General features: G+C 41.0%; 2 protein-coding genes across 2 annotated transcripts in view; both read right to left on the reverse strand.

The window, feature by feature from the left end:
• Positions 1-6,370, reverse strand: part of LOC102213927 (V-set and transmembrane domain-containing protein 2-like protein) — a 47,559-nt gene extending 41,189 nt beyond the window's left edge. Inside the window, exon 1 of the mRNA XM_005730837.2 lies at positions 6,029-6,370. Coding sequence (XP_005730894.1) covers positions 6,029-6,146 — 118 coding nt within the window. The 5' untranslated portion in view covers positions 6,147-6,370. The remainder of the gene's footprint in view (positions 1-6,028) is intronic.
• A 4,358-nt stretch (positions 6,371-10,728) lies between these two features.
• Positions 10,729-13,561, reverse strand: part of ctnnbl1 (catenin, beta like 1) — a 71,641-nt gene continuing 68,808 nt past the window's right edge. Inside the window, exon 16 of the mRNA XM_005730838.1 lies at positions 10,729-11,286. Coding sequence (XP_005730895.1) covers positions 11,198-11,286 — 89 coding nt within the window. The 3' untranslated portion in view covers positions 10,729-11,197. The remainder of the gene's footprint in view (positions 11,287-13,561) is intronic.

Consider the following 13,561-nt stretch of genomic DNA (forward strand, 5'->3'; position numbering starts at 1 on the left):
ACCAGCGCCTCTTAATGTGAAAATATCACAAATTACCATTCTGAGTACACTTTGCTCACGAAAAGATGTGCAGGCAAAGTCGGGAAGACATGAAAAAGATTGATTTTTAACTCCTGAGAAAACTAAGCTGTGTATTTTGCAGAGGGAAGGTGCAGCTACAGTGGTAAGTTCTCTTCTTTGTGTAGTTTATCCTAGGCTGCCCTCCAGCACTTGTCTCCTCAGTGAGGAGTATATACTAAGGTCAGGACCTAAATGCATTGGCTCTACCTACTGCTGAGCACCAACAAGCTTTAAAACTGTCAGCCTGTCCCTCTCCCTCACCCGTCCTTCCTGTTTGTTCTGACACAGGCCTTCTTTTTCTATTTTTGAATCACTTTCTGTGCAGCACATTCACTGACAGTAGCAGAGAGACAGAGAGAGTATACGCCTGAAGGAAATTCAGGCTACAAAACCTATAAGGAAGAAAAACAACAACCCAACACATATTGTCAAATTAGCCATCTTATTGACAGTCTAATCATTTGAGAGGCAGAATAAACAGAGGCTTGTATATGGTGGTGCATCAAAGGAATGCTGATAGTTTCATTTCCAAATAATTAGATTTTTAGTGATTAATTGTTGTCTATGAGAAAACTGAAATTTTCACAGTTTTTCAAAAGCTATTGTTTTTCCCCATCAACACTAACAAAAAACAACCATATCTTATTATGATGGCACCAAAGAGAAAAATACAGCAACCTCAAATACTTAGCATTTTTTAAATAAATAATTCAAACAAATGTTTATCAAACCTGCACTCAATTCATCTGTTAATTGCCAAATCAATCACATTGATCAACAATGTTGTAAACCCCCATATGCAGTGTTGGGTTGGGTGTACAGCGCACTACACCCTGTGTCCTGAATCCTATTTATTATTCTCTTTAACTCATAACACAAAACTTTAACAGATCTTTAAACTGTAGATCACAGTTTTTGTTGAATATTGTAAAAATGAAGATATGCCTTGCTCTTGAAGCCAGTATTCACCTTCTATGTATTAACCCAGGAAACCATCTTTTCCCCGGTGTTAACAAAGCAGCCTGAGACATAAATAAAAACCCCAACATTGATGCAATCACCTCAAGTTTGTTGCTCTGTTAAGAGTGGTTATTTCTGTAAGATGACGTGCAGCTGTCTACAACTCATCCCCAATGTTGCCATTTCCTCATGGCAGTTAGTTACGGTGGCTACATTTTACCGATGTTCCTAATCCCAGCTACAAAGCTCTGGCTGATTGACTGGAAACAGGATTCAATGCGCTCAGCTACTGATCTATTCTCCACCCACTCAAAGGAAGGATATGGCTACTAATTCAGGGGATGATGTCGAGAATCACATTAAGTTTCCAAATGCTTTATCAATGCTTTCCCATTAAAGTACGTTATTATAATCATGGGGCTGGCTTAATAAGCCGTAAAATTTAGCACTAAACAGTAACACGTGCAGTGCATTTATTTTGCGTCTAAAGAATTTATCCTGTGTTCTCTTGGAAAGGCTAGTAAAAGCATGGCCCACAGTCACGAGGCCAAAGTTGAAGTATGACTCACTAACAGACTGAGGAGCAGATGTGAAAACTGAAACACTGCGCTCATTTTCTTCATTACCTTTTATTTAACTGAATATTGTTACAAAATCTCTCTGAGATGAAGCAGCTGTTTTGGTAATTATTCCCGAAAAAGCAAAGACGATGCATTGTTTACTCAGTGCTACTGGGATAGGTGCCCATGTTAGCTGACCCAGTTCAGTCTTCTATATAAGTAACAGTAATTCAGTGCACCTGACTGGCTTTTTTCTTTTTTACGACAGCCATTCTTCTTTGTACTCACTGCAGTGATGATGTATGGAGCCCCAGTATCATGTACTGAGTCACCACCATTACATGTGAACCGCGAGTGCGGCGATCAGCAGACATCGACATTTGGTGTGCGATTCCATAGAAGACAGGAGTAAACCCTGCAAGCTGCTGCGCAGTGTTTGCCAGTGATACTGTGTTGGCTGCTGTTAAATTTTTAATAGTCTAACAGTATTGTGATGTCATTAATTGGTGCTCCAGTTTGCCTTCAGTGAAAGTCCCATCTGCACCTTCTATATTTATAATGCAACAAATCCTCAAAAAGGGCGTTTCAGTCGGTAAGAACAGTTGTAAAGGAGGTGTAACCATCACAGTCTGTGGCTGCATGTGTGCCAGATTGTTTGGGGTGGGGGGATATGCTCGTGCACCCATTTACTATATTCTTCTCAAATAACTGTCACTTTGTGGAGGGGCAGCCATGTCTGAAGCCTTTTAAGACAGTGCAGCAGCCACAAAACATGATGGAGCGTGATTCACTTGTTGAACAGAGAAAAATAGTTAATCCAATCTATTAATGGGAATGTGGTGCTGGTTTCTCTGGTGGCAAAGGTCAACTTTTGTGAAGATAAATGAATGGTGTTAAGTGAAGGCTCACAAACATCTATTCTTTAACATGACCTGCTTTACCTCGGAAAATGGTTTCATGCTGAATAAAAGGGGTTAAAGATGAGACATAGACAGCTCTGGTAATGTTATTCAAACTTGAGCTGTTTTCTTATTACTTTCTTTCTTTTCTTTTTTTTTTTGTTTGACATTGTTATTTTCCCCCAATGGCTCATTTACCCTCACTGATTGGAAGCCAATTGATTGGTTGGAATAATGGCTTCACATCCTCCTAATTAGGAGTTAATTGAAAAGTATCAAAGACTAAAACAGCGTCTGGGCAGATGCAGACAGGAAATCCTTGCTCGATTTTCATAAAGTTCAAGGCTGTTTTTCTTTCGACACTTTTATTTGCTTCTCTTTGTTCCCACTCTTTTGTATACAGCTCATGCAGGAAAGGAAAAGCGAGGATGAATTATGACCCCCAGAGGCTCAGAAACCACAAATACGATCCAAATGGGAAAGAAAATGAAGGTCTCTTGATTTCCCTCAGTTGACCCTGTCGTGCCATTTGTTGAACATGACTCACGGTGGTGCAGCTCATGCTGTGAATACACCTCATAACTATGGATGTCATGGCAAAATTGTCTTCTGCAAATACAAAGGTGTTAACAGAGTACAGGTGGGTTTATCCCCATCAAAATCGCTGAACCTTCATCGCTCCTACCCTCCTCACTCATTATGAAAAACAATCCATTTGAAAATCCTATTAGACTTAACTCCATACCACAGTATTATGCACCGTGCTTTACTAATTATTACATTGCAAGGCCATTTAGTATTTCAATTAGGAACTAGACTACATGAATCTGGTAATACACTTGGTTCTGCAGGAGTTTTAAATCTCTTGTTGCCCTCCTCTTTTCTCTCATTTTTACCCCCAGGATAAAACAAAAACAAGTGTATCTGCACACACTCATTTCCATAAAAATCCTGCACATCCACTGTCCTAAAATATGTCTTCCCACAAGCACGTTATTCAGCTTGAAGTAAGGAGTCAGAGTCCTTATTTTACAGATGCACCGTGACCTGTCATGAAATATTTTTCATGTTGGTCCATATGGAACAAAATGATAAATATTTTAAGCTGAAATGCAAGTGTTTCGCTAGGATGTGACTACAAAGGGGGTGAGGGATCTAATGAATGGTGTATATAATGAGAATCCAGCTCAGACTTTACACCAGGTTGGATGCTGCTAAATCATGTTGCCAGAGGGAGTCCCTGTGGTGACCACAGAGCATCCAATATATTTGGATCCCTGCAGGTACAACCTTAAGGCAGCCCCTTAAACAAATATATAGTGAGATAGTGATGATCCCAGACAAACGTCTTAATGATATGTGGATACGGACAGCCTCATCCATCTGTAAACGTTAAACAAAAACATGTGACATGGTTAACTGTTGAGGGGTCAAAGGTTTTTCCTCCATAAATGAGCACCTGTTAACATGTGACTACGATCTACATATAAAACCACATTAAGGAGTTCAGCTCAGCTTGTTACAGAACCACATTCATCAAATTCAATTTTAAAAAATTTGAATTTCATGACTTTTAAAGGTGCAGTATGTTGAACACGTTAATCTAGAAGGGGGTGCTGTTGCTTCAAAAAAAAGAAAAGAAAAAAAAAAGCATGCAGTGGCTGTTCCAGACCCAAAGAAGTGCAACTTTTATGTCTTAGCCCAACTTAGTTTCATCTCTACTGGACGTGGACATCTGCAACCAATGTTTATGTCTAGCAACAAATCATCCAACAGTAAACCTGCATGGTGATCTGCTGGTGGAGCTACACAATATTTTTTGCTACTGGAAGTAAGCCTCCAGACTTCTGCACGGACTGATGCTGATGGCCGGGGTGTCAGTGAGGGGTGGCAAGTGCTGTAAGCAGATTGTAAGGAGACATTAGTGCTAGGTTAAAAAAAAATCTCTCCAGTGGCTCCTCACCAGAAGATACAGCATCTGCTGCTTTTCTACTTCATTCATCATTGATCTGCCCTTCAATATGATTGACAAGTAGCCAGAATTATTGACTCTGTAAAGGAAAAGAATGTGATCTCTGCTGCTTATTTCTTCTCATGTTGGACAGAAGAATTAGATTATGCTAGGTTCACAGCAGCATTATAAAACGGACCAGCACTAGCTAGTTAGTGTGCTTACAGACTGAAGCCTGGATTGGTTGCGCGCACGGACAGCTAGAGACCTGAAGGCTGAATAGTCATTCCTGTTATACTTCTTTGAAGTCCACTGCCTGAGCAAATGCGTATTTGGTGCACCGTGATGTGAATTCTCTGCAGACTAGTTCCTCGCACTTACTGTTTGGTGATGTTTATGCCACAGGGACCCAATTGGACCCTAGACACAGGAAGTATAAAATCCTTTTCACAATAAGTCTTTGATTGTTTTGGGTATTTTTACATTTAGTTGAAACTGGCACTTCCTTTTTAACGTTTTAAACTAATAATCTTACATATTACATCTTTCAAATGTGAAATTTGTAGGAGTATTATAGATATTTAGGATTATTTTCTGTTTTTGTTTTTTTGTTTTGTCAAAAATATCAACATTTTCACAGCTCTGGTTTCAGCCACTTCTCCATTATTTTATATTTATGCCTTTGTTTGAGAGACCTTGCATCTCATTTTTGATGTAATCATGTTTTAAGGTGCATTTTTACATTACAAATGGCGTGCATTAGAGTCTGAGTGCACATTTACCACTGAAAGAAAAGTGTACTTCTTCTTTTTTCGACCCAGACAAACACAACCCTGCCAAGCACATCTGCCAAGCTAGCAGCATGACACCTGTGGAGATTGGCAGGCTCAGCCAAAGTCGCCAGGACAAACTGGGGAGCTGTGGCATTCACTGTGTGTTTGACTTTATGACATAGCCGAGCGTAAACCCTGGAGGCCATTTAGGAAAGCTCCTGCTGAGAAAGAAGGGGGGCTGATCCAAGCCAGATCAAAGGTTCCTCAGTAAAGATTTTACTCGGATATGACAAGAGAATATTAACATCCACCTGTCAGCTGGCATCACCTCTCCTCTGGCGGGATGAATCACGCACTGATCAGGAGGCAGGAGGATGAGCAGAACTGGTGGAAAGCCGCAGCACTCAGAGAAAACAAAATCATGCCAGTCATGAGGGCTGGCTGGCTCGCCATGCATCACAAGATCACAACTCATTAAAATGGTGATCACATGAATCAGATTTCACTGGAAATGGTCTAAATTTAAATGATAAAGCTTGCTGTCTGACTGGTTGATGAACACTTTTTGTATTTCCAATTTTATGCATGAACGCAAAACAAAAACAACAACAACAAACAGAAGCACTTTTAGTGACCTAAACACACACAAAGAAAACACACATTTGCACTAGTTGGCATCATCATCGGCACCAGCCTCAAGCCCATGCGATGCTCTTTTGTTTAATTCCACCTCTGCATATGAGCAGATGGCATCACCTGTGCCACCCTCTCCACAGCCTCCTTTTCCATGAAAGAAAAGAAGTCCGAAGCGGAGCTCACACCTACCGTTCCCAGAGATGTGGTTCTCTATCTCGCCGTGTCCAGCTTGCCTCGTGGAGACACTAAGTTGCATGTAGAGTCCCATGTAATGTAAACTCCCCAACAGCACCCTGAACGCTCCCATTTCGCTTATGTTTTGTCTCGCGCTCTTTTTCACATCGAGTGGAGTGCACGTCGAAAACAAAATTTTTCTCTTTTTTTTTCTTTTGTTGTTGTTTAATCCGGAAGGCTTGTTCTGGCGACGAAGGGAGTGGGATACCTGCGAGAAATAACGAGGAAGTCGCCGCAGCCTCCTCCTGTGCCAGCTGACTGAGTGACTGAGTGAATGTGGCTCTGCTTCCGCTCACTCGGTCCTACATGCGGCGGAGGGAGACTTTTCCCCCATTAGAAAGTGCCGCGGCTTGCAGTGGGGAATATCAATTATGAGAGGAGTGATATTACAAGCATTCAGCAAACTTAATGACGCTAAATTTGTCATTAACGAATCCGCTTTTATGAAGCGGCGCGAGGCCACTAAAAGCTGAAAACCCTTATTAAGCTAGTATTCAAACTAATTAGTATTTTAGTATTATAATGTTTTCATAATATGAGTTAATGTCGTCGCGGATGTGTTTTTTCACCAGACAAGCGTGCAAGGGAGGTATCAAAAATTAGGATTGGTTAAACAAAGTGTTGCGAGAGCCAGTGGCTTGTTTCATCACTGTACACACACACACTGCTAAACTCTGAAATAACTGCGCCCACAGTGGGCATCACAACCACATATGGTTAACTGCTTTTTTTCCCTGTCCACGCCAATGTTTCCTGTGCACCTAAATACATTGGCGCTGTTTGGGGGTCTCATAGCTCACCTCTTGCGTCCAATGTGAACCACTCACTACCAATGTGAGTGGTGGGAAATAAGTGTTTCTTTTGATGTAGCTGACAGTCTGCTCACTGATTCATTGCATTGTTTAGACTAGCAGAGCCACAGTAATGAGCTTCATCGCTGATTTGGCGCTGGAGTGTGGTTTGTTTGCTTGAGAGACTGATGTCAGGGGCACGCTGCCTGTGTGTTGTGTAGCTGTCCGTGGTGCTGAAATGTAGCCTCACTGCCGTTCGCATGAGCAGTACAGAGATCAGATTTCTCAATATAGGGCAGCCCAGCCAAGAGCATCATTTTTGTCCACCTTGTTAACCAAAATAACATAAAACTCTGGATGGTGTTTTTTTTTTCTTATCAGCTCTGCCAACTGGATTTTATTTGTCTTAAATGCTTCAAAAAGTGTGCAAAATAGAAATTAAAACTTTTCTTTGAATACACATATGTAACTTATACCGGTAATATGTTTTATTATATTTTGTTCAATGTTTCTGTCTATCTCACAACTTTGAATTACTTAGCTTAAGATATGTATTTGTGTTATTTTCCAGTGGTGGGTCTGTTTCACACAAGGCACAGTTGAAATATTCAATCAAGTCGCTAAAGGGGCAGCTGCCCCTCCAGTCTTAGGTCAGTATGCAGTAGTATTGCACTCTCTGTCAAATATTGCCCATTCAACATAATTTGTCCAGTGTTTTGTTCCAATAACCTTGTGAAAGCTATGCATTCTTTGTTTTGGAGGCAGGAAATAATTTTTCATAGTATTTTTTTCCTCCTGTCCACTAACACCATTCTTTCAGTTTTTCCCGTTTTCCCCTCAATCATAGGTGCTTGTAGGACATTGAACAGAACTTGAGCAAGAGCATAACTCGTTAGGAGTGTCCTCCTAATGGAAAAGGAGGACACTGTTGTTGATGTTTTGCTTGTCATTCTGGTTGTAATACCTGACAGTCACTTTGCAGGGGTGCCATTAGGGCACACTTACAGTTGTATGTGTGCTAGTAATATTTTGCCAGGTCTCACTGAAAAACTATTTTCACAGTAGGGAACGAGAGCGGATACTCTGGTGGAAACATCTTATGCAGCAATAAGTTCAGCCCCTATGCTGAGTTCTGGCGCAGAGCGGCATTTGGACTACAGGAGCAATTAACTTTTTTCGAGCCTGCGAGTTTTAGTGCTGTTAGCTTTATGTATGCGAACTGCTAATGAGGCAAAGTTGATGATGCTGAGAACTTAAGGAAAAATCAGTTTCAGTGGTGTAAACTCACGGCCACATGTACCCCACCAATATCGATCGACCAGTCGGGGCATTTAAGGCAGACTGAATTCAAAACCAATAAGAGACGGTTGTCATTAGACCAAATCTCACCTGTCTGCTTCAGGTTTTCTGCTGTCTCTTCCTTTACCTTAGACAGCCATTAATATAGGTAGAGGGTGTTAAACAGCCAGCCTGCCTCTTTCCCTGTCACCACCGGTATGCTTACTCAGTGTCTGCTGTCTACATGGGCGAGCTCATGACTGAATATGTCAACTCCCGGCCTGCTAGATGTGTTTAGCGAAAGTCGCATACAGTGATTTTGCCTGGCAGTATACATAGATTGTTGCCATCCTTCCCTCCTCATCACACTGCTTATGTTATTTCTTGCCATGTTTACTGAGGGTCAAAATACACAGCTTTTATTATGCCAACATTTCAAACCTAAATATTATTAGTGCTAATACATAAAAGACTTAGCTACAGAGCTATATTTAGCCTTACATGTTAGCTTTACAGATTTCATCTGGTGTGTGTGCAGATCTATTTCTCTATCTATCTATCTATCTATCTCTCTCTATATATATCAAAGCATTAAGGTGTCTGTTTTGCAAACTTTACCAATCCCTCTGTTCACTCTCAATAACAGAATACCTTCTTCTTCCCTACTAAAAAGAGAAAAGCTCAAAACCACAGTGGTGCACAGTGTTTGCACTCAGTCATTCGGAAAATACAATTATTCTCCCTCCCCTCAGCTGTGAAATTGCTGTACAACCGCTGTTAAACACGCTGCAGTCATAATCACTGATAGGAGATGCATGGGGCTGGGCCTCCTCTGCCAATACGGTATGCAAACGACGCCCCGCCGCTCTACCCATCTTGTTACTGAGTGATATTAGACTTTGTAAAGGCACTTAGGAAATGCAGCAGATGTGGCAGCTGTCAGTGAGCATCCCACCCAGTCCCTCCCACCACTGCTGCCTCCTGTCAGCAGTCATGGTCAAGGATCTGGAGAGGACATGGTGTACTTAAATGGTGATTGATAATGTAAGCCCGTTTCTAACAAAAGTTAGGATATAGTGTAATAAAAACCAGAAACCATTAATTAAAAAAAAAAAAAAAGAACCTTTCAAGGTAGAAAAGCACTTTCCGTGCTCCACAGTCAAATGGTTTAGATTCAGGATCTGCAAATAATCTTAATATTTAATCGTCATCATCTATGGTTCAGATGCACAGAAATCTTTACCTGTGATAAGAACAGGCTCTGATCTTTGAGCCCTGACTGAGTGTTTTGACAGAAACCTGACATAACTGCGTCATATAAATCTCTTAATAGGCTCAGATGGGGCACAACCATATGCAACTGTATTAATATTCTAAATAAATTTGGCTCTGAGGTTTATTGCTCTTTGTAGATTTAACCAACTTAATTCAACAAGATATAACTAGACGTAACACCTGCTTCCCAACATCTATCAAGTATAAAGCTAGTATGAAGATGGATATTTTAGATTTAAGAATCCTCAGCTAAAATCTAAAATTGGTGCGTGACCTGACTTAGCAACGACCATAATCGACACAAGTGTCCTGCACAAGTCTAACACAGTTCATCACTTAAACGTCTGCCTCTGCACCTATGAAGGAAAAAAACAAAACAAAAACATGTCCAGTATTTGCAGTCAATAACACAAAATGATTGTATTTAATTTTATTTTCAATCAGCCCAATGAAGCACTTCACTCTCAGACGCGTGCCTTACTTGTGGTTCCTAACCTATTACAAAGAAGAAAGAGGGAGAGCTTTCAGGCCGCTCTTCTGTGAAACCAGCTCCCAGTTTGGATTAGGGAAACAGACACCCTTTCTGCTTTTAAGATAAGCTAAAAACTTTCCTTTTTGATGAAACTTAATAATAATTAGGGTGACCCTGTATCCCCAACCAGTGGCAGGCTGATGGATGCCTATCCCGGAGCATGGCTCTGCTTGATGTTTCTTCCTGTTAAAATTGAGTTTTTCCTTCCCACTGTCACCAAAGCGTAAATTCAGTCTTTATATAGAAATTACTCTTATAAGATAATGATGATACTAGGCTGATATTCTCTCTCAGTTAACATATAATTCATAACAGATTTTTTTCCTCCCAAACAAAGATGCAGCCTGGCGGACAAGACAGAGACAATAATGCAGTAGGTCTGTTTGTGTACACAGCTGTACTGTAATCCACCTCCTCACTGATGTGCGTGAACAGAATCAGCGTCAACGAAAAACAGCAGTGGGCTGAGAGCTCCGGGAGGCTGCTGCGATCCATCCGTGGGTGGGTTTAGACAAGTAAAGAAGAAGCAGGTCTGCCTTTCCGCAAGGATTCTAATATTGCGAACGGGGCTGCAGATATAGGCTTGCTGTCTCCATCTGCGCTCCGTGCAACAGTAACCAAGTGGGGGCATAATGAAATTCATGTGCACAGACCGTTATCAGCTTGCTGTGCCAATCCCACGCTGTAAAACATGACATTTAATCAAAATCAAAATGGCCATCAGAATTCCATCACCAAATGTTTTTATTAGAAAATATTTTACACCTAAATCTATAAAAAACAAAAACAGAAACAAAACAGACCAAACAAAAACTCGCCAGGTAAAAAGCTTTGAGGGGGGAATTTCTGAGTTTAAAATCTGTGTCCATGATTATCCTGCAGTGTCCAACACCAGAGTTCAGTAAATAAACAGCACTGTTGCTGAGAGTAGTCTTGCTGGCTGGGTGTTTCAGTCAAGATACAATTTTCTGCCCTCCAAACTCAACTCCCACTGTGTCTGCAGTAAACATCTTCATTGGAACTGAACCAATTCTCTGACACAAGACTTAGACAAGTAGACAAAAAGGATATTATTAACTTAGGGCTGTAATTTTAAATTCTTTCTCACATGAAACCCTATCTCCCTCCACTGAATGCTTTTAGCTGTTTCTGTTCATTTAATCATTAATTTTCTGGGTTTGATGATCACCGAGGTTCTTCGTGTTTGAGGGTGGGAAAGCGTGAGTGTCTGCAAGAGAAGAAGTGAGCTTAGAAGTTGTCTGCGAGGTCCATGATCCTCTTCCGCTCGGCCTCTTTGAACTCATCGCTCTTTCCATCTCCGATGCTCTCGGCGTACTCTGCAATACATAAAGAAAAATCAGAGGATTAGTTGGTTTGACAGCACAGCCGTGGGCCTTCTAACTTTTGCGGTTAAACAGAACATGCTTGGAGCCAGAAATTGACAGAATTGGTCCTCCTCCGGCACTGAACAGGAGGCGAATGAGGGAAGAAAAACATCGTACACTTCAGGTTTAGGAATTTTCCTAAGAAGTTTAATTAGAGTAATGTAGGTTCAATAATTCATTTGTTCAATAAAACAGACAGAAAAACGCAAAGATATTCACAGAAAAACAAAAATTTATTAGATGGGTTTTTGTCAAAGCCACCAAAAACTAACCAGTGCTCTGGTCCTGAAACACCACCTCACTTCAGCTTTACTTTGTGCTGATTAATTTAAAACTGACTGAATACAAATATACTTTGAATTATGCATGCAAGCTGATTTGAGAAACTGACCATCAAGGGCCCTGGGGCAAGTCTGCAGTTCAGTTAGAAATTACTGGCACTGACGCCTGCTTCCTGCACTTAAAATGCTGAATAATTAGAAAGAAGTAGAGCAGAGATGCTGTAACTTCGGGAGGGAGAGTGAAAGCTATTCTCTGTATATTAAAAGGACTAAGCGAAAGGGAACTATGCATTAAAAGGCTTTTGTTATTAAATAGCCTTTCACTCTAGTCTAGACATAGACATTCTTCAGTCTGTACATCACTTTTCAACAAAAAGTCAAATTATAGGATGTTTCCTGTGGAAAGAAAGAAAAAAAAAGGGCTTTTCTATAATAAGACGCCCTGCAGCAGTGGCTGCACTGAAATCTACCCTGTTTCCTCAGTAACCGGTCCAGGTGTATTGTGCAGTGCTTGTACTTAAGTGTGGACTGCTCTACATTTGACTGTTTTCTTTATTGTCTGCCTCTCGCACGAGCCCTCTGAGACAGCGCGACGGTCGATTTGTGAGTCTAATGTGCAGAAAGTTGCAGCTGCCGCAGCCCCGGCAGAGTCCGTGCATCCGGCGTGTCTCTCACCCAGCCTCTGAGGCAGGGATTACACATTAAACTCAGGGATGTCGAGACAGAAAGATGGAATAAAAAAATAAAAAAATAATAAAAAAAAGAGTTTTCTCTGGGAGACACTTCAGAGAGAAGAGAATGAAGGGGGGCTTTCCTCACAAGAGCCCGCAGGGTTTAGGAGGATAAAGAATGGCTGCCAAAGACACAGAGAAGACTTTGCTTTTGAGGGTAGAAGGATGTTTTTATGTTATTAGATTGTACATAAAGGATAGTGACAGATGTAATAGGGCTGAGGACGAACCTCAAGAGATACTGTAAAAGAATACTACTTGTTTACAGATGTTCTAGAGGAACAGGCAAAATTATTTATTATGTTAATTCTGGTTTTATAAGGACCTGTTTCTTAATTTTTCATCGTTCTGACAAAAACAAAAGAAATCAGTTTAGACTTTAAAAAAAATGTGTTGATGCTCAAAAAGCAGGATATGGATATACAAAAATTTAAGTGTTTCCACGTGTCAAGAACTGGAGTGAGAAGTATCAACTATAAATTCAAAGAGAGCCACGCAGCACCGAGCAAGCCTGGCAGAGGTAGTCAAGGACACTGGAAAGAAAACTAGTGAGAGATATTTCTTGAGACCCCAGAACAAATGCAGAGACATGAGTGAACTTAGCCATGTTGGGAAATGTAGTCCCAAGGAAGATAATCACTAGGACCCTGCACAGGAATGGACCGTGAGGTTGCCAAAAGAGACACATTCAATCCAGACTGAAGCACGCTAATGATAACCTGGAGAAAGATTATGTAGACTTCTTTGGCGAAAGAAGGGAAAGGTGTACAACCAAAGATCACAGTGTACCTGGAACTGTGAATCTCGTCAAGGTGGAAGGAATCATGAAAAAAGGATGTAGGATTATTTTGAAAAATAAACCTCAAGCAGTCAGCAGGTAAACTTAGTCTGGGTCACCGTTTTTATCTTCCAGAACAACAAGAACCAAAGCACAAAGCCCTGATCTGAATTCTACTGAAAATCTGTGGGGTGAACTGAAGATCAAGGTCCATCCCTGACGACCATCTAATGTTAAAAAGCTTGAGAGATTCTCCAAAGAAGAATGGGCTAACATGCAGACATGCCTAGCACACCTGCTGGCCACTGTACGGCTACATCCTACAAATCTGTATCTATCAGAGTAGTATGGGAGAGCATTAATAGCTACAGTGGGGCAAAAAAGTATTTAGTCAGCCACCGATTGTGCAAGTTCCCCCACTTAAAATGATGACAGAG

Source organism: Pundamilia nyererei, unplaced genomic scaffold, assembly GCF_000239375.1.
Source record: "Pundamilia nyererei isolate P.nyererei 1_Seehausen unplaced genomic scaffold, PunNye1.0 scaffold00039, whole genome shotgun sequence".
NCBI classification, from domain to species: Eukaryota; Metazoa; Chordata; class Actinopteri; order Cichliformes; family Cichlidae; genus Pundamilia; species Pundamilia nyererei.